Raw genomic sequence first — 20091 nt, forward strand, 5'->3', positions numbered from 1 at the left:
ACAAAAATAACATTATCATCATAATTATCAATTATATAATTATCATCCAGTGATACTAATTTAGAACTTGATCATATATAGGGTTTATGATTTTTATATATTGATGGCAATTAAGTTATTTGTGGTTTTTTTATCATTAAATTAAAATTATCACATATCATAAAAGGGATATTTTATCCTTGTATAAAATTATTTATCACGGGCCCATGAGATTATCATACGCTTCTAAAAATGTACCAAATGTGGGATAAAGATGATTATTTATCAATTCATCTCTTATCCAGTGGATCAAACTGTACCACAAAGTATAATAAATCAATTTGATTATTTGCTAACTAAAGTTTACAACTTAATTAGAATATAAAATCAATTTTAGACATAATAGGTTTACTATCGAATAAAAAAAATAAATCGATAATAAATTAACTAAGTTTCTCATTGTGTTGATGTACCTCACACTTTAAAGAGAGATTGTATGTCAAAACTGTTGCACTAATATATATACAAATAAAAATGTATCATAAAATAGCACCAGAAATATAATCCAACAAAACTAATTTGTATGAGAAATTAACGAAACAAACAAACTGATGTTTGTAAAAAACTAAGTATCCTTGAAATAGATTTGTCATCTCCACGAGGTACTTAAGGATAAACGTATATTTATCACAATACAATGGTTGAACCGATGCGAATTAAATATCAATTCCCTAATTCAGCGAACTCAAATCATATTTTTTTTTATCATCAAAACTCAACAAATATCAAATGATAAGCTATCAATATGAAATGCAAGAGAATATTTGAATGAGATATTGAGTGTGTGTGTATTGAGGAGGGACAACTTATTTAAAAATTAATTTGCTGTTAGAACAATTTCCCCCACATTTTATATGGTAAACCAAAATTCAACAACAGTCAACAGTGTATTCATAATTTATTTCAAAGTGTGATTCTTTTCTCTTGTAATGTCATTTTGCCCAGGAGAATAAAGTGCAATTTTTCGTGTCTAATACCATGTTGATCACAAAATTCAGCAAATGACAATTCATATTCACCTCCATAGTCACTTTTTAGCACATTCATTTCTTGATAAGTTGATCACAACTTCATTTTTGTACATGAAATTTTTTTATATGACTACATATTTACTTTTGAAAAGATACATATTGCAAAATTTTGTGATATCATCGACAAAAATAATAAGATATCAACTTCCACAACGTTTTCGCACTCATTTTAAATCACGTGCATCTATATGAATTAGATCAGGGGTTAATTATTTTTTCAATTGTCTGAAAAGATGATCTTGTTAGTTTTGTTCGACACATATTTCGCATTTGTGTTGTTTATCGATTCGAAATGTATGAATATTTTTTAATTTAATTAATATATGAATAGTATCATAATTAACATGTCATTTTCTATCATGTTACAAATTAAAAAGACCGAAGCAAGTTAGCAGAAGAATTCATTTCATTAATTACGAGTTTAATAGTTATTATATCACGGGCCTATATTCTTTTCGGTCTTTTGTATTCAGAAGCCTAGTGGTCCGGACTGCCACAATTGTAGCACTTCCTATAAAATAATTTGTTGAACATTTCATTCTTAGGTCCCAACTTGGAACCTCCACCGGTAAATTTATCTATGTTTGAGCATTGTCTATGTTCGCAAATATTGGCCATAGCAACAATAATATTGTTGCTTTATTCAAGACGAAGCCTAATAACCAGTTCCTCTACATTCATCTCATTTTTAATTATAGCCGCAATTGGAGAGTTTCACTATACACCATGCTCTCCGCGTGAATATCATGCAAGATAACTCGAAGTTTCCGAGCCTAAATGATCATAGTTTTGGAGTCGACCATATTGTAGTCCAAGAATCAGCCAACAATAAATTTATTGGCCTTGACATTATCATTTTTGCATTTCTGATCCACAGACTCCCACAATTCACGATTCGTCCTATATTCACTATACATATTATATAGCGAATCATTTAGACCATTCAATACATAATTTATACACAATAAATCTAAATGGTGTCATGCATCGACAATACTAATAGTCTGTACATCTAAGTCAACCACAATTGGTTCGGGAGCATCTTCGCCGAGAACCTTGCAAGATTCAAAGTGGTGAGATAGAAGAACATATTTTATTGTCACCTTTTGCAATTCGAATCGTCGAAGTTCTTTGGCTTATTAGCATGGCTGACAAGCAGCATAGCTCCATGAGCATTGACCTTGATAACTGGGGGAATTTGTGCGTCTTATCATCATGGCTCACAAACAAACCTAAGCCTGCAACAAATTACAATTTTCTTAAAATAATCATCAAATCACTATTCCGGTGAACTCAAATCGCCCATTTACTTTTCACAAAATATAAATGAAGTATAAATGAAAAATAGAATATAAAATACAATAGAATATTTGAGTGAGATCTCGAACGTGTTTTTAAATAGAAGAAATAAACACACTTATTTATAGATAAAAAAAGAACACTAAAAATCATTCAAGAACGTAAAGAATAAAAAATTCACGTTAAATAAAAAATATAGAGAGCAAAAAATCACTCTCGCATTACACGATTTTTCATTTAAATTTTAATTTTAATTTCATTTTCCAACTCACAAAATTATACCACATTATGGTAATACAAAGGGTTATTTCTTAATATAATATAATAGTATAAAATTTTAAATCAATTTTTTTTATAAATAACTCAAAACTCAATTCACAAAAAACCTACTCCATGAAAGATATGATTTAAAGTTTAGGAATCAGCTCACAAGTTTGCAAGAATGACCGAAGAATGAATGGGGGGAGGATGTGATTTAATATTATCCATAAAAAAGTTTATATTTTGTTATTCATCATTATACCTAGAAATCAATCAATATATATGTATTTAAATTTAAGATGAGTTAGATTTCATTCATAAATAATAAAAACTTATTAACCGTGTTTATGTATAAAAATAAATATAATAAAATGCTCAAATATTCGAAGCAAACAAGTACTTAAACTGGATTTGTTTTTTTTTTAAAAAAAAGTCCTTAAACTTTGAACGCCACAGTGTATTAAAAAAAATTACAAATTAATAATTTCAATCACGACAAAACCACGATCCGTGTATTCAAATTATAAACAAAATTATATCCATCGATCTGTTCCTTATCGACGGTCCTAGTAGTATATAATAAAAAACGCGGATCGCGTCTTCCACTGTCGATTGAAGGCATATCCAACGGACGTCGCGTATTTAAGGACTGCGGAACCTCTCTATATAACCTCGCTCTCGCCTTGTAGGATGCAAGGATACAAGTTTCTTAGATACCAGTTGGAATATTAAAGTTGCAAAATGTCAGGTCGTGGCAAGGGTGGCAAGGGTTTGGGAAAGGGCGGAGCAAAGCGGCATCGCAAGGTGCTGAGAGATAACATCCAGGGCATCACCAAGCCGGCGATTCGACGATTGGCTCGTAGAGGCGGAGTTAAGCGTATCAGTGGGCTTATCTACGAGGAGACGCGTGGGGTACTCAAGATCTTCTTGGAGAATGTTATTCGCGACGCTGTCACCTACACTGAGCACGCTCGCCGGAAGACTGTTACTGCAATGGATGTCGTTTATGCTTTGAAGAGGCAGGGACGTACCTTGTATGGATTTGGTGGTTAAGGATCTAGGTTAAGGAAGTTTGTGTAAATTCTGTGTTTCGATAGGGTTGTGCTTGATCAATGTGTGCAGAATATAATGTAGATGGCTACCTATTGGAGCAGTGTTTCATTTCTGATGAATGTGTATCCGGATGTTTGTTTTGTGCAATGAAATGGAATTCCGAATGAAATTCTTTCTTTCGGTAATAATTTTTTTTTTCAGATTATAACCAGCTTCTGTTGATAGGCTGACGATAGGTTCCTGTATTGTGTTTGTCAAGGAATCCTAGAATGATATTACGGTTGTTCGATCTACAGATGAGCATGCGCGTCTTCGAAACTTTGTGGAGCAGCTAATGATATGTTCGAAGCGAGTTGGGGTCAATGTTCTTGTTCGCCTTTCTCAACTCATACATATGCACTTGGTCTTAAATTAATTACATTTCACTTTCATCTTTGACATTATTAAGCGTTGTTTCTGCTGTTATTGTTAAATGTATTGAATTTTACCTGAATTAAAGCTGCAATTGCATGCGTACTTGGATCATTACGCAATCAGATTTAATATTATTGAATATTGTGAAGTAGCTTTTATATAATTTGAAGGTGAGTTATTTATATGAACAACTTCCGACTGTCTCTATCTTATTTATGTCAATTATATTTATGGTTTTAATCTAATTTAATATCGGAATTCGTGTGATATAGTCATGTGAGTATTGTGTTATTGATTTATGATTTTGTGGCTGGTACCTTGGAAATCCGATTTGCATATTTTTGCTACCGAGTGCTAAATGATTGTGTGGTTATTTCCTTATTTTTATCTTTCAGTCGATTGCTTGACAAATCGGGAGTTGGTATCTCAGGGTATCAACTTGTTCTTTTTTTTTTTTGTTGAATCTGTTTGCTTTCCCTAGAAATGTGCGTCTGTTTGAAGATGGAAACTACTAGTCTGCACTATAATTCTAATTATTTTTAGTGTTGAAGCTAAATATTAGATTGATATCGCTATAATAGTTGTCTCTTAGATACACCTTGAGGCATAGTCCTTGGGGTAGTATCTCATTATGGCCAAGGTCATGTGATGTCTTTGCTATATTACTTTTTAACGTGTGCTGAGTTTATGTTTTCACAGTTTCAAATCCAAGATATGTGATCATATTTGGGGTTCCCATATATGTTTGGTTGGCCTCTGTGATAACGATGTGTCCTGTCGTAGGTAATTTAACAAAGACCACCTAGCCAGGAATCTATGTGTGGCCACTCCCACCAATTCCTATCCCAAAAGGAATGAATTGGGTTTAGCGAAGTGATTCTACGTGGGTACTAACAGATGTTTTTTAGATTTCAAGGAAACCAACTTTAAAAACTTTTTTCAAGGACGCCAACTTTTTTTTTTCCGAGTGTTCCCTTTTCTACAAAGTAATAGTACAGAGTTCTCCATTTCTCGTACCGCATCTCAAGTCATCAACGTCATGTTTCCAGTTGCTCTTTCCACGTCTCTCAATTCACCGGATTTCTCATTCCACGACTCAAATGTACTCTGTTCTTGGATGAAATCCACGACTCAAATTTACTCTGTTTTTAGATTTTTGCAGCTGGTCCCTTCGATCCTGATCTTACCGCTCAATCTTTGCATGTCGGGCTATGGATTCCAAAGTCTTTCACACAAGGTAAGGATTGACAATTCGTCCTCTTAATCTCTTTGGTTTTTGTAGATAGTAGTTCGTTGTTGCTATTTGGTTTGGCATTTCGAATTTCTATATATTCTATTTTTTGGAGAACCATGTATAGGTTTACTTTGTTGGGCTTTTGGTTGGAAGTCTTTGCACTCCACTATAGCAAAAAGGTACGGCTTCGAGCCTGTCTCTGACAATCTGTTTGGTTCATGTTGATTTTTGATTTTCAATGTGATTTATCTCTGGATATTTTTTTGAAGGAACCACCACATGATACCTAAATTGTAGCCATTTTTGTTTTTTATAGTGCTATTTCGAGGATTCAGTTAGCGGAGAGATGAATTTCTCCATTCTTCTCCGGCATTTTTATTCATTTAAGCTAGATATAATTTGCCGTGTGTTGATTACATAGCTCCATCATGTTTTGAGTTGAAAGCCCATTTGTGATATTTTGTCAATGATATGTCAGTTTATGGAGTCACCCACCTGAAAATTCACGTTTAATATCTAAGAATTCATCGTTTAAATTGACAAGTGCTAAAAATTTTTTGTATAGTTTATATCATCATATTATAATGTTCATATCAAATTATAAATGTTTAAACATTCATTCTACAAATTGATTATAATATCAAATATCCAATATTACATTAACATATATAGTATAAAAGGCCGCACGCGGGCAATGGGTGCGCCGTTTAGGTGTTAAATGAGTATGACAGTGCTTAATAAGCACATTTAGTGGGGCAACGAAAAGTTAAAGGAGATCAAGTGTATTAAATAAGGAAAAAAAATAACATGAATAAATTAAAGATATTATATGAAATATAATTTAAGAAAATTTGATGTTAGTAGAATTTAAAACCGTCAGTATAGTAAATTTTGAAAGAAGATTGATTTTTGATATTTTGTTCATGAATAATAAGCAATAATTAGTTTAAAGAATATATATAAAATTCGATTTTAGCATAAATAGATAATATAATAAAAATCAACGGTCGGTCGATCAAATAAACGTGGAGTTTTTTACAAAAGTACCTCAGTTTATGATTTTCGGAAAAATAAATAATTGAATATTATATTTTTCCAAACGAAGATGTCAGTGTCACGTCTTTGGTGCCTCCAATAATTGTAATTCCCCAGACTTGTTGTAATTCCCCAATTTTATTTTAATTCAGCCAGTTGCCAGTGGGAAGCTCATTTTCTCTTGGATAAGTTCAAAATGGCTAGACTCAACTTTCTCTTGGATAAGTTCAAAATGGCCAGACTAAATCAAATTCCGTGAATCTTCAGCCGCAACCCATACCTAATTCTATGAAAATTCGTCAGCGCAATGATCCGGCAAGCACGCCCGATCCGAACTCGTACTCTCTGGAGAAATTCCGACTGTACGGAACTCGCGCGGTAATTTTTAGGTAAAGGAGAATTCTTTTTCCGCTAATAGCATGTGTATGGTGGATTCGTGGTCAGTTTTTGCTTTTTTGTTCGTACCGATCAGCTTCTCCATGGTAGAAGTTGAAGCTAGCGAATTTGACCGCTGAGGTTTCTTTTTGTTATGAAAGTAATGGCTGAGCTTCTATTCAGAAGTTTTCTTTTTCTTTTTATTTCCGCTGTTGTTCGTTTATTTCTCTTAAGAAATTGGATGGTGTACTAGAATTGTTCTGCTTGACGTTTGACAGTGCATAATTTTGCCATTTATTTTTTGGTATATATCATGGGTGTATAGTTTATCGGTTTTAATTTTCTCTTTTTTTCAATCGATGTTTAATAAGATTGATTTGATTGAAATTTGGGTGACTGAGAATTATACCGCTCTGTTTTGTTGCATTGACTTGCTCATTTCTAATTGCATTGCTAAGGAAGTGCTCTATACGATCTTTGAGGTGAACTCACGTTGTACTTGGATACAAATAGTTGAAGCCTTAGAATTGAAAATAATCTCATTCGAATTTTGTGTGAGTATGATTTGAAAATTTGAATTTTAGAGCTCCATTTCGTTTGATAGTTTTATTTAAACTTTTAAGATGCAATTGACAAAGTTTTATGTCATACGGGATATGGCCCCTCTTCCGATCAGAGGTATTGGAATATATGAACATAAAAAACAATATATTCGGCTAATGGTAGCTTTTAATGCATATTTTTTTAATGCGATCTGATGTTTCCTTCAATTATTTTAAGAAGGGATGCCATATGAAACATGTTTGTTTGGAATGCTTTTCTAACACAAGCGATTCGATTAAGCTGCAAGAATACCATATGGGCTATAGCTCTGGTTCATGGACATTCCAAACAGGTGGCATATTTACTTATTATGTTTTAATGTTTTCAGCCCTTTCCTGCTCATTAGATATGTAGTCATTAAATGTAATCACATCTATGTTTCTCTGCTATGTTGATCTCATCACGGCCATAAATTCACTTTATGTGCCCCACATCTTTTTATTTTTATTCATTTAATTATTTTATCATTTATGTTATATATATCAAGTGTGAGACTTTTAGTGGTCCAGTTCTACGAAACCAAGTCACCGATTGAATTTTACAAAAATACTCATGTCAACTCACAAAACAATATTTTTTCATATAATAAAAAATATCATAAAAACCATTGGTACATTTATACTTCATAACTCACATCTAATCCACTTTCAGAAATTCATGGAAATTACAAATATGTTTGATATAGTTGACATTATTTTTCTTAAAAAAATCACACATCATCCAAACTATATAATTTGAAAGTATAAGAAATTACTCACAAATATTTTCAACATAATTGTTCGTAATTTTATATAAAAATTAGCTAAAATCCAAAAATAACATATTATAAAGTGTAGATCAATGTATCCACAGCAAAGAACAAGGAATGTGAACTAAGGAGTCTATCCTATTATTCTAGTTTCTTTCATGACTTCATTCACTTATTTTTGGATTTCTATTATGGATATAACTTGCCTCATACTGTGTTTGTTATTTTCATCTTGTTTTTGTTATGTTGTTTTCCAATTTTCTTCATCATCGGATTTGCCCTCTTCGTGCTTTTGTCTCGCGGTGTTCTCTTCTCTTGGATTGACGGAGCAGTGACTAAATGTAATGGCCAATCTACTGTCGGCTTTGGCTCTCGATTCCCCCATCATTTTCCAGATCTGGATCTCCGATCTCGAAGCTCTGAGTACTCGCTCGTCATGGCGGCCGCTAAGGCTCCGATTACCATGAAAGAAACCCTCACCGTGATTTGATATTTGTTCCAAATGTTTCATTTTTAATCGTTTGACTGCTCATTTGTGTATTTTTATTCGCTTTTTTGTTGATGATTGGTTGATTCGTGTGCTTATAGTTTGGCGAATTGGAGGAAATTGTGCAATTGTATCTTTTATCTGTATTGTGTTTTTTATTTTTTTTGAATTTTTTTGGTGATTTGAGATTGTGGCGTTGGGATTGAATGTTTAGTTATTTGTGTCGTGGTTTCAACTATTAACCTGAAAGCTTTGCTACTTTATCAGCTCCTCTGATTTTTGTGTTACATGTTGATATTTTTCTAAAGAAAAGATATTGAAACTTGATGAACTAGCACAATTTTTCCGTGATTATGAAGTGCTGATTATATGTGTGATAGGAAGGTAAAACTGTATTGTTCTTGGTGATAGTTTTTGGCACAAAAATTGTTCTTGTTGGGGAATCTCTTTTATGTGTGTATGAAATCATATTGGGTGTTTCGTATCTATCTCACATATCAATAATACTAAAAATAATTACTATGCTAAACAATTAGCTGCAAACTTGGGCAAACACCTCAATTCGAGGTGACGATATCCAGTAATGATATAAATTGTAAAATATTTGAATGTGTCAAAAAGCTCGTAAATCGAGTAGTTTGTATGATTGGTCAAGATAAGTCTAACATTCTTATAACTATGTCCAAATCGTATGGCTAAGCCCATACGATTTGTATTATTATATATTTTACAATTTGTATTATTATATATTTTAATTATTGGCCTCAAACTGAATTCGAAATGTGCACATGGAGTTTGGATCTTTTTGTTTGATTAGTCCACGAAGTTTTAAAATCCCAACTAATATTTGATATAAAACTTACAAAGGTCTATTGCTCCTACCTGAATTCAAGTCTTCCGGAAATTGGAATTTTAACTTTAGTCGAATTCGAGCTCAAATAGTTCCTGTTTTTTTCTTTTTAAAAAATTTAAGTTGAGTTTTGAGCTGGTAAAAAATATTAGGGCTTCAAATCAAATACAAGGAAACTGGTAGTATTGTCATATATTAGTTCATATTTGGAACAACAAATTACAATGTAATAGAGCTTAATAATTTATTATGATAGTTTATGAAAGTTAAAATTATGATATAAAATAAATATAGCAAGTGTGTATATACATAGTTTAAAGTGAAAAGAGTATCCATTAAAAATATAAAATTCAAAATCAAATTGACCTGTGTCGTAAATAAACAAACTCTAATCTAGAGTGTTTTCGATCAAAAAGAGTAAACTAATTTAGAATCGAGTTCCACTTTTTTTCTTAATTTTTTAATACAAGGTAAATTTGTGTAATTTATTTTCAAAACTGATTAAAAAGTTAATTAAATTTTGATATGACCCCGTTTAATCTTAGTCATATTTTAAAAATAATTTAAACAAATTATAGCTTACAAACGGTTGGACAAAATAATTAAGACGCAAATTTGATTTGAAAATATATGAAAACATGTTTGAATCCACTCGAATCCAATAATTTGGAATATGAACACACTCATTGATGTCGATTTTACATCAATCTTTCAAATCACGATTTCGTTCGATTATAGTGTGGATTTCGACTCGGTCCGCTTTGGCTCCTGATCTTGAGCTCGCTTTTAGGTCGATCACGTAGTCAAGCTATAGCAAAGAAGAAGCTCAAGAGATCTATTGGAAGGTGTACAAGGTCGACGGAATAATATTACAACCTACTTTGATCTTTTTCGAACAAATACCGAACAATTTTTCGTCTTAGTTTCACATATCAATTTTATATGACATATATTTTAATTGAATCAACCATAAAAAAATATTATTTTTTATACAAAAAATATTATTTTTTATAATAAATACGGGTAAGGTTGACTTGACACACGAATAAAGCGTGAGATCGTTTCATGAGAGACCTAATCGGGAAAAAAGGGCACAGAATTTCCAAAGCATACAAGATTTTTAAAAACACAGCAAGAATGGTAACCGCAATAAACACGACAGTGAAACATAGAATGAATACCACATACATGAGAAATCGAATTTATAGAATCAAAAATTGATGAAACTATTTCGAGCTGAGATAACTAGTCTCACCTTCAAAAGTTTTAAGAAAAATTATCTAAATCTTCATTAAAAGTAGTCATAAGTGATAGAGCTAACTTGTTTCTTTTGCAGCTGCATGGTACATATCCAAATCGGCATCAAGATCTTGTGCAGATACCCTCATACCATCTCCTCTACCATTTCCACGAGAATTCCTCACACCACGAGCACCACGCCGGAGTAGTACTCTAACACCACCTCTTCCTCGAACTCGCTCATTCCTTTCCCACAAAATTCATTGGAAAAAGAATCCTCAGATTAGAGTGACGCTTGCTTTCAGAAAGGAGTATTAAATCTAGAGTTCTTGTTAAACAGATATGAGAGAAGCTTGTTCCCTTCTATGTGCATCTTTCCAATGAAAAGAACATTGTATGAACAGAAACATCAAGTTTAGGGATCGTGATCAAGAAATTATTTCTCTAAAGAGCCAAATAGTTTAGTAAATTAATGATGTACCCTTAAAATTGATGCACACGAAATTGATTTTATGTCAACATGTGCACCATATTTTCTACTCGTTTGAAGTTTAGATAAAAGGAGACCGGTAGAGCGTTGGAACCTAGATAATGTTGGCATTTTTAAGGAAACTAATCTGGATTCACTTAATTCAACATCCAACGTCTTTTGCTGAATCACTAGAAAAAACCAAATTTGTTGGTGACTTCTGGATGCCGACTGAGTGACATTAAAAAATGCCCTTACACCCGAAAAACAATTCCTTTGAAAAAAGAAAAAAATGAACAGAACATGGAACACTAGTTGAGATTTGAATAATCACATTGTAAAATTTAATCAGGCAGGTAAACTGCTAAAAATTGTTCCATGCAGTCATTTTTATTATTTCATCAATTTATCATTCATTTGGTTTCTTTATTAATTTTTTTTTAATGTTTCCGAATGAGTAGATGAGATGCCAACGGAACAAACCATATGGGAGCACCATTGTTATTCCTAGAGCCACCAAATGAAGCAAGAGGTATCCCAGAAGGTGGGAGCATGTTCACCCCTACAATCTCGATTTTAATGGGCTTTCCATCCAGTTGGACATGATTGTATCTTTTGATAGCCGCCTCTGCATCTGTACGTCGACAAAAAACTACTTCTGCAGTCCCCTATGAGAAATAATCCACATTTTAACCGTCATCAGTAGTTGAAAAAAGTTTGGAAACAACAGATTCACATCACAAATACCTCTGATCGTCCAAATTTGTCATAGTGAACTGCACAACTTTTCAGCTCACCTACATCTGAGAACAGCTCCTGCATATTATGGCACATACGGTAAGTCTAAATCTCCAACTTTCACAAGAAGAAAGGTCGACAGGAATCTGCAAATACTGGTTTATCTCACCCTTTTCTCATAAAAAATCAATGTCATACAAGTTCAATGTTGTTAAGTGTCAACTATCATGGAAAATGCAGATGAACTAACCAAGTTTCCTCCTTTGATTGTAACATATACATCTAGTTTTCGATGGAATGATTTGGTGTTAGATTTCAAATCCTTACTGTAAATCTACTCACGTTGATATCAAACCCATGGATTTGAAATCCCTCAACTTTAACCCAAATAAGACTTTTAAAATATTAATTACCAGAGTAATATCAAATCTATTGTTTCAGATCCTTCCACAAATAATCATTTATTTGTAAACATTCCACTGTCGACAGTTCATTGTCATTACTTGGTACAAGTTAAATTTACTCAATGTACCTAATTATATAGTAAACACATTCGTTGTCCCACATTGATTCTATAATCAACTACGTATTGTTAATAAGCTTGATAGAATATTACTTCTCTGTTTGGATTCTTCTCAAGAGCAAACAGCCTTACATGAGTGCCCTTGTTTAAAATCGATGTAGCAGAAGGGGTATTCAATTTCATTAATGTGCTCCATGTTCACAACTGATTAAAGGTGCATGCATCAGTGTGATTGCAAGCCGTCCATAGTAAGCCACCACATATTTTAAATTTTTAAGGGGTGAACATGCTATCCCACATCAGACTCCACAAGCTTAGAGGCTCCTATGTCTAGAAGGTTCATATTTTGAATTTAGATTCTCTTATTGAACTTATGGCCTAAGGCGTCTCTATTGTGCAAGACCAGATTAATCTAATTTGTTCCAATATCGTGATCACGCCATTCAAATACTCTCAGCATGTCTTTCCACTACAGGCCCTCGTCAAGAACTCCAAATTCTGCATCTAAGATATGGTATATTTAGAGTATTCATTTATTTCTCCGTGTTTAACAACTTTGCAAATCGTTCAAGAAAAATGAAATGGAATGATTTTCATAACTATATACGGAAACATGGAACTAAAACAAAATTAAGCGTAAAAAATGGAAATAAAACTCAAAGAATTATTACACTGATGTCAAGGTCCGACACACCGTAATCCAGATTGGAAATCAAGAGTTTCGTCCCCGTCTCAAGTACCAAATCCCTCGCTCCTCCTTGAATAGGGTAAAACGCCGCAGCGGCCCTCTCTTCCGCCAACATGCTGTCGCTCCACCGAGTCTCCGCTGCCCGCGCCTTACAAAATATCTCAAAATTCAACTTCAAGACAAACACTTAACAATCAAAAAATCAAAACAAACCAAAAACAGAATCTAACCTTGGGGAAGGAATACGGAGTGGCGCGGTCAGCGGAACGGTTATCGAACCGCCTGGTCGGCACCGGCCCATAATTCGGTGCTCTGGCCGAATTTTTGCTCGTTTTGATTATATCATCCAAACTCAAGTCCAGATTCGACATTTCGAAACTCAACCCGACTAGGGTTCTTCGGAAAGAAAGAAAGGAGCGAAGTATGGAGGGTGTCGGGGTTTAGTGCAAAAAATATCGTTATGATTACAATATTTATTTAACTGAATCCTTTAACAAAGGTGTCGTGGTGTAGTTGGTTATCACGTCAGTCTAACACACTGAAGGTCTCCGGTTCGAGTCCGGGCGACGCCATGTAAAATTTTCGCTAAACTAGCATTTTGTATATATATTTTACTTAAATTTTTTTGGGCAACACAACACTTGAAAATTTCGGAATGAGTTTGTTTTGTGCGAACAGCACGATTTTTTAAGATTTCGGAACGAAATTCTTGATCAAGGACTTGTTCATAAGAATCATAACTATCCAATCAGGTTTTCTTTGTCCAAGTTTCAACTCGAATGCGATTGAATGTTGTTTCGGGATCAACATCGATGAATTATTAGCAATGGTCATCATCCAACTACATTCCACTCATTGAAGAATTAATCTGCCTATATTTGATTTGGTTCTGATACAGAAGTTATACAAACGAGGCCATAATTAGGGACAGACAAAACTTACAATACATTCTCTATAAAGACAGCCGATTCAGCCCATATCCAAGGCATAAATACATCGCACAAGAAGTGAAAATCGAATACTTAATTTGATAAATGAAAGATAAAAAGAATCTTCAACCAAGACTCGACCCCAGCTCATGAATCAAGATGTAACTAAATAACTAAGACTATGTTTCACGGGTGAATCCATATATCTTCAGGCGGGAGTGAAAAAGACAGGCTGCGAAACTTAATGAAAATCGAAAATTGGAAAAATTAAAATGAAATATCCATTTCTTTCCGGTTGCCCTTCTCACCGAGTCCAGCGGTCTTTTTGCTTTACTGTCTTACAGAAATGCGTTCACTGCCATCTACTTGAAGATGCGACACAAATTTTGCCGCAGTTTGCATGGTAGTCAAAACTAAAGTACCGATGCTGAAAAACCAGTAACAAATCCAATTGCAGTCTAAAATTCAAAATTACAAAAGTGAAAAAAGGTCTTCAAGACAAACAAGCAACCTATATAGTTTCTTGGGCATTTTCCAGGCCCACTATAGGAAATTTTACGTTTCATATACTACTTTCATCACACAACCCCTTCACAGATAACTTCTCTAAACTTCTCTAAAACCAGTAACAAATCCAATTGCAGTCTAAAATTCAAAATTACAAAAGTGAAAAAAGGTCTTCAAGACAAACAAGCAACCTATATAGTTTCTTGGGCATTTTCCAGGCCCACTATAGGAAATTTTACGTTTCATATACTACTTTCATCACACAACCCCTTCACAGATAACTTCTCTAAAGTCGATCGAAGGGTTTTTAGAAACAATAATTGGGATTGAGATGTGCTAACCTCAAAGAAACCCTCCCTCTGTCCATTTGGTCTCAGATTTTCCATTATAACCCACGGTTTTCTTATCAGACCCACTTTGATAGAAACTATAGAATCCATCATCCTTACCATCATCCCAGCCTGCCCAGCTATCTCCATTCTGGGATTTTGTCCCCTTTGTCGGTTCTTCCTTCTTGCTGTCTGCTGCATCCCAATCATCCCAGGAAGAAGAGGTACCAGAGTTAAACTGCCCACCAGAAGAGGTTTTTGTTCCGGTAGTAGAATTCCAACCTTTAGAATCTTGTCCAAACTCCTGATAATAGCCATTAGCCCGCCCTTCATTACGTTGCCAGCCATCATTTTTCAAGCCAGATCCTTCTTTAGTGTACTCCTCGACTTTCTGAGAAGCCAAGGCCATTACACCTTTCATAAGGCCCCATGTCTTTTGTCCAATTTCTGATGTTTTCGTTGTCACAACATTAACAGTTTCATTCACCTTCTGATCATATCCCCCCTCTTTTACCTGCAAAAGTAGGATTGATGAGCAATTTGCTTTTTCATCACATATTTAAGTTAGGGAAAGAAAAAGATAATGAACATCATCACCCAATATTGTAGATCTAATTTTTCGTGCTACAATAACCTTGGATGAATCTTTAAAATTACATAGCATATAACTCATCTGTTGCAGGATACTGACATAAAATTAAATTTGGACTAATTGCTAAGCCTTTTAAGTTGACAATGCATTCAGAAGGTTTGGTTTGATGCATAAAAATGCATGTTGATGTGTAAGTGTAACCTCTATTTTTCATCTCCTTTTTTACTCGCACAAATTTGGGAACACAAGACCAAAAATTGAATCCAATGTTCCAAAGCACATAATGGGCTCCAACAATGTTTTAAGCCAAAAGGATGCAAATGGTGAGGTTCCCGTTAACAATGTACAGCATGCTCCTCAATAAAATCCCAGAAAGTAGTGGTGTTTTTACAAGAGGAAAAACTACCGACCTGCATAAGGCACTTGGGGGTTGATAATGCTGTATAAATTATAAGCTTAAAAAATCCACAGGCATAAAAACAAGGATAATACTAACAGATACTCATACAATACTTGTTGAGAATCATATGTCCCAAATCGGAGATCTGCCCACAAATTCGAGATGAAAATGCATTTATCCCCATGATCGGGATCATAAAAACTTACATGGGGAGAAACAAATTCTCTAGTTTTGAAACCACGTGTAATACACCTAAATTTTTCAAGCCGGAAATTTTGAAAAAGAATATATGGTCAGGTTGGAAGGACGGACCTTTCATATCTCTCACAACCTCAATTAAGGAAAGTTAGATATTACTAAATGTATCCATTAAGACATCCACGAAATAACATTGACAGTGTGCAACAGAACTAGCAGATAATCCGATTTAAAAATATGAAAAGAGAACATGGAAGACAATTACAAATAACTAAAAAAGGTTCCCTTTTAGCTAATATGCAAAACATTGTGCATCTCCAGAAGTAAAATCAAAACACTCTCAAAAGAATACAAATACAACTGGTAGGAAAAACTACCTTTGAAGTGAACTCCCTAGTCCCAGCTTGAACAACTGTTGCTGCAGATTGGGCGGCGGATGCAGCTACCACAGATAACCTCCCAAATCCCTGCATATAAAACCCACGAAGCATAAGCAGTCACAAATAAACAGATCAATTGATACTTAATAGGTACATAATAGAAGAAACATGCCAATAAAACGAACCTGGGAAACAGCAGAAAGAACATCCCCCTCTCCATAATTATTCTTAGGCGCTGGAGCAGGACTTGATCCAAATCCAACATACTTCCCACCTTGCGATGGATTGATCCCCTCTGGCCTGGACTCGTTTTCCGCCATCTTCATCGCAAAAAAACTCTCCTTGTTCGCCGCAGACGCCTCTAACTGAGCCCGTGAATAAATATCTTGTGTGGATTTAGAGCGGGAAGGTGCGCCACCTCCACTCCCGGAACTCCTAAAATCGCCTACGGTATTGTTTCTCCTAATACTATTGGGAGAATTATTCTCCCCATCATCAAAATTATCCCAGCTATCCCACCCCAAGTTACTTCCAGAATTACCGCTTCCACCCCCATTAGCCCTCAGCGGAGGCTTACCCGCGGAACTACTCCCATTCTTATCATTCGATTTAAAGGTTTCTTTCACAACCGGAGGATCGCGCCAAGGTTTTCCCTCGGCAAGCGCCTGGATACGATCCCGATAAACGCCCGCCGCTTCGGTATTATACTTGGTCACTATGTCGGTTTCTTTGGGGATCCCGTACTGAGAAACAAAATGGTTGAATCTCTCATTACCCCCATGCTCCATTTTCTTGAGCTGGACCTCGGACCACGAGTCCATGGTCACAGATCGGACGAAGGAGATGTGAACGCCAAGCCCACGGTGTTTCCCCGAACACTCGAGGCACATGAAAACGCCGTATGACACTGATGCCCATTGGGGGTTCTTCTGGGAACAATCGACGCAGATCTTGTTTCCCACTTGCGATTGGAGCTCCCGAAGCCTACGCGATGCAGCCATACGTCGTCAGATCGATGGGATTTAGGGATCGAGGAATCGGATCTGAGACGATCGATCTGGGGAAGATTGAATCTTCAGATTTGATGATTTGCGAGAATTTTCATTCTCTTCATATATATATTATATAATTTTTCTGGTCCAGTTATTGGAGAAGAGAGGAAGAGGAGATGGCCGACACCGCGAAAAATGTTAGGATTAGCGTAGCTGGTGCCCAAGTGGGATGGGCTGTCCAGGCTCAAGAGAAATTATATATATACTCCTTCTGAGGGTAAATTGGTCATTTAACAACATTCTCTTTCTTACATTTTTTTATTGGTTGTATAAAAATTAGGCAATTTTTTATCCAAACGAAAAAGCATACTATATATAATGTTCGATTCCAGTATACGAGATTAGCTCGAATTCAAATCTCGGATTTATTATAAGCTTGAAATTACAAAGAAGATTGTTAGAATAAGCCGAAAGAATGTCCCGACGTAGCATTTACGACGATGAAGTCAAGTACTAAGATGAATGAGATAACAGCTAAAAAAATTGCTAAAAATTAATATAGTGAATGATTAAATTAAACTCTCAAAACTGATATTTATAGAAGAGTATATGAAGTCATCATGAACCTCAAAAACAAACCACTATTGATTCGTATAATTTTCGTTCAACATTCAATAGTTTTGTTATACACAACAATGGACACGTACATGTTTGATAATCACGATACACGACAACAGATAAATAAGAAAATCGCCTTCGAGGAGCTCACGAAGCGCTGTGCGAAAACACTTTCTCCACCTTGATTGTGAGGAAAAGAAACGCTGCTACGGATATAAACAGAGCAACCAGAATGATCACAACCATTGTTTGCAATGAAATGGACGTGCTGATGAAGACTACTATTGTAATCGACACACTTTGCCAGAGCTTAAGCTATGCAAATGCTCCTTCTTGTAACATAACCAGCAATGACAACGCATCAACACACTGTGTTGTAGCGAGTGACAATATCCAGGAGAAGAAATTCAATACATGTTATGTTTTTGTAGCAACAACTGCCACCCATTGTCCTTTATAGCTCGCGTGTTACAACTTATAACGATCGAAATGTGGTATTTGGGCAATTGCATATGAGTTATACCGTGGCTAATAATAGTTTTGGTCAACATATGATGTTCTAGAAATGTTTATAGCACTAAAGGGTAGAGCAAGGCATCGAAAATTAGTACCAGATCACGCCTAAATAAAATTTCGAGCAATGCACTAAGTTGTGTATTGAGTACTCCATCGCCAATACCCCACAAAGCCCCTAAGAGAAGAGGGAGCAATGTCGCAAGTACTCCACCAGTCACACTATAAAGCTCCACCCAAGACTATTATCGTGATGGATGTGAGGCCAGAAGTCAGTCTGCCAGCTACCAGTGAACACCGAGGAAAGATTTAAACAGTGATAAGGGAGAATACCAACTTCACCTTAGCATTAAGACAGCCAGAAATATTCCCACAAACTATAGGAGCTAAATAACATCTATGTTACTAGGCGCAGGAAAACCAAAAATTGCACAGACAGAATGTATTGCTAATATCACAAACAGTATCTGTTGGAAACAAGGCCACAATCCATATTTGAACAAGAACATAGATAAACAGGATTATGAGTTATGATGCTACATACTATTGCATCAAAAGCTCCATAAACAGCCATTGCACCATCAAAACCTTGTTCACTAAATAAAGGCTTGACAATTTCTTTGGTGTACTCAGCCCTGTATGAAGGGAAAAATTAAAAGATAGTGTAGTGGCAGGGGGCAATTACAATATCTGAGCAAGTCGACTGTTAAAGATTTATGTTTGGGTAAGTATCTTGAATATTTAATCAGCATGTTTCAGGGTAATTACCACACAAATGCTTGTTGAAAGCCTGAATATGCCATAAGAGGAATGATCAAGAGAATTCTTTTGTGAAGCAGTAGAGTTAACAAAGACTTTGACGCAGACACCACAGTAGATGAAAAGGTCACGAAAGAATCTTGCAGCGCTTCTTCTTTACGGTTTCTTCTATTCAAGAAGTACATGAGAATTGTACCAAAGGTCATGCTACAGAGAAACAGAATAAAAAGTAAAGTTGTGCCACTGATACTTCCTCCCTGCAATTTGTATTGCCATTTAATTAACTATAGCCGAAAATACAAGTATGATACATACAAAAAGTGGAAAACTTAAAACAAAATGTTGATTTCATGTTTAAATAAGAAGCCTCTTATTTAGTCATGTGAGGTCAGCTAGAGAACCGCTGAATTTCATGGTAATCATGTCAACATCAAGGGCTTACTAAAACACGTTATTTGTTGATCATCATAACAAGGTTTACTAATGCAGCCCTGTATTCTCCTCCGCAAGAAATGATACTTAGGGAGCACTAAAGTCCATGAATTCTAAACTCTAGAATTCTGAGATGAGCGCTATTTCACCTCCATACATATTTCTTACTCTTTGTGTTAGTTTCCTCTCCTTTTAACAATTTATTTTAATTACAACGAACACACTTATCAGAGTGAGACGATAGGAGTATTACAATCACCTCTATTTCAGAACAAGACGTCTTCTTTACAGCCTACCCCTCGATCCACTCTCACGGAGAATCTAGAAATGACTTATAGGTTCAAGAGGTGGTTCCG

General features: G+C 35.0%; 4 protein-coding genes, 1 long non-coding RNA gene and 1 other non-coding gene across 8 annotated transcripts; 3 read left to right on the top strand and 3 right to left on the bottom strand.

Annotated features, from left to right (window-relative positions):
* Positions 1-3314: 3314 nt before the first annotated feature.
* Positions 3315-3852, top strand: LOC142526162 (histone H4). Its single transcript, XM_075630420.1, has one exon. The coding sequence runs from the start codon at positions 3372-3374 to the stop codon at positions 3681-3683; it is 312 nt and encodes a 103-aa protein (XP_075486535.1). The 5' UTR covers positions 3315-3371; the 3' UTR covers positions 3684-3852.
* A 2679-nt stretch (positions 3853-6531) lies between these two features.
* LOC142537295 (uncharacterized) lies at positions 6532-8848 on the top strand. Its single transcript, XR_012818514.1, has 3 exons — positions 6532-6755; positions 7522-7636; positions 8425-8848. It is a non-coding gene; the product is annotated as an uncharacterized LOC142537295 (long non-coding RNA).
* Positions 8849-10565: 1717 nt separating this feature from the next.
* LOC142526171 (THO complex subunit 4A-like) lies at positions 10566-13539 on the bottom strand. The gene is made up of 5 exons (XM_075630426.1): positions 13317-13539; positions 13070-13234; positions 11885-11953; positions 11621-11805; positions 10566-10914 (listed from the first exon to the last, which is right to left on the bottom strand). The coding sequence occupies exons 1-5, from the start codon at positions 13455-13457 to the stop codon at positions 10746-10748; spliced, it is 729 nt and encodes a 242-aa protein (XP_075486541.1). The 5' UTR covers positions 13458-13539; the 3' UTR covers positions 10566-10745.
* Positions 13540-13584: 45 nt separating this feature from the next.
* TRNAV-AAC (transfer RNA valine (anticodon AAC)) lies at positions 13585-13658 on the top strand. The gene has a single exon. It is a non-coding gene; the product is annotated as a tRNA-Val (tRNA).
* Positions 13659-14633: 975 nt separating this feature from the next.
* LOC142526180 (putative ADP-ribosylation factor GTPase-activating protein AGD6) lies at positions 14634-17651 on the bottom strand. Its single transcript, XM_075630434.1, has 3 exons — positions 16607-17651; positions 16419-16508; positions 14634-15365 (listed from the first exon to the last, which is right to left on the bottom strand). Exons 1-3 carry the CDS (start codon positions 17420-17422, stop codon positions 14865-14867), a joined length of 1407 nt encoding a protein of 468 aa, XP_075486549.1. The 5' UTR covers positions 17423-17651; the 3' UTR covers positions 14634-14864.
* Positions 17652-18036: 385 nt separating this feature from the next.
* On the bottom strand, positions 18037-19965 carry LOC142537296 (UNC93-like protein 3). 3 transcript variants are annotated; one of them, XR_012818515.1, is made up of 3 exons: positions 19313-19965; positions 19085-19179; positions 18037-18360 (listed from the first exon to the last, which is right to left on the bottom strand). XR_012818515.1 is itself a non-coding variant. In XM_075642839.1 (3 exons), the coding sequence occupies exons 1-3, from the start codon at positions 19507-19509 to the stop codon at positions 18313-18315; spliced, it is 339 nt and encodes a 112-aa protein (XP_075498954.1). In that variant the 5' UTR covers positions 19510-19965; the 3' UTR covers positions 18037-18312. The 3 variants fall into 3 exon arrangements, 2 of the variants coding, with proteins under 2 accessions (XP_075498954.1, XP_075498955.1); XM_075642839.1 differs by having other exon boundaries at positions 18037-18363; positions 19089-19179; XM_075642840.1 differs by lacking the exon at positions 18037-18360 and adding an exon at positions 18770-18828 and having other exon boundaries at positions 19089-19179.
* Between the last annotated feature and the right edge of the window lie 126 nt (positions 19966-20091).

This window comes from Primulina tabacum, chromosome 2 (genome assembly GCF_025594145.1).
Source record: "Primulina tabacum isolate GXHZ01 chromosome 2, ASM2559414v2, whole genome shotgun sequence".
Taxonomy (NCBI): Eukaryota; Viridiplantae; Streptophyta; class Magnoliopsida; order Lamiales; family Gesneriaceae; genus Primulina; species Primulina tabacum.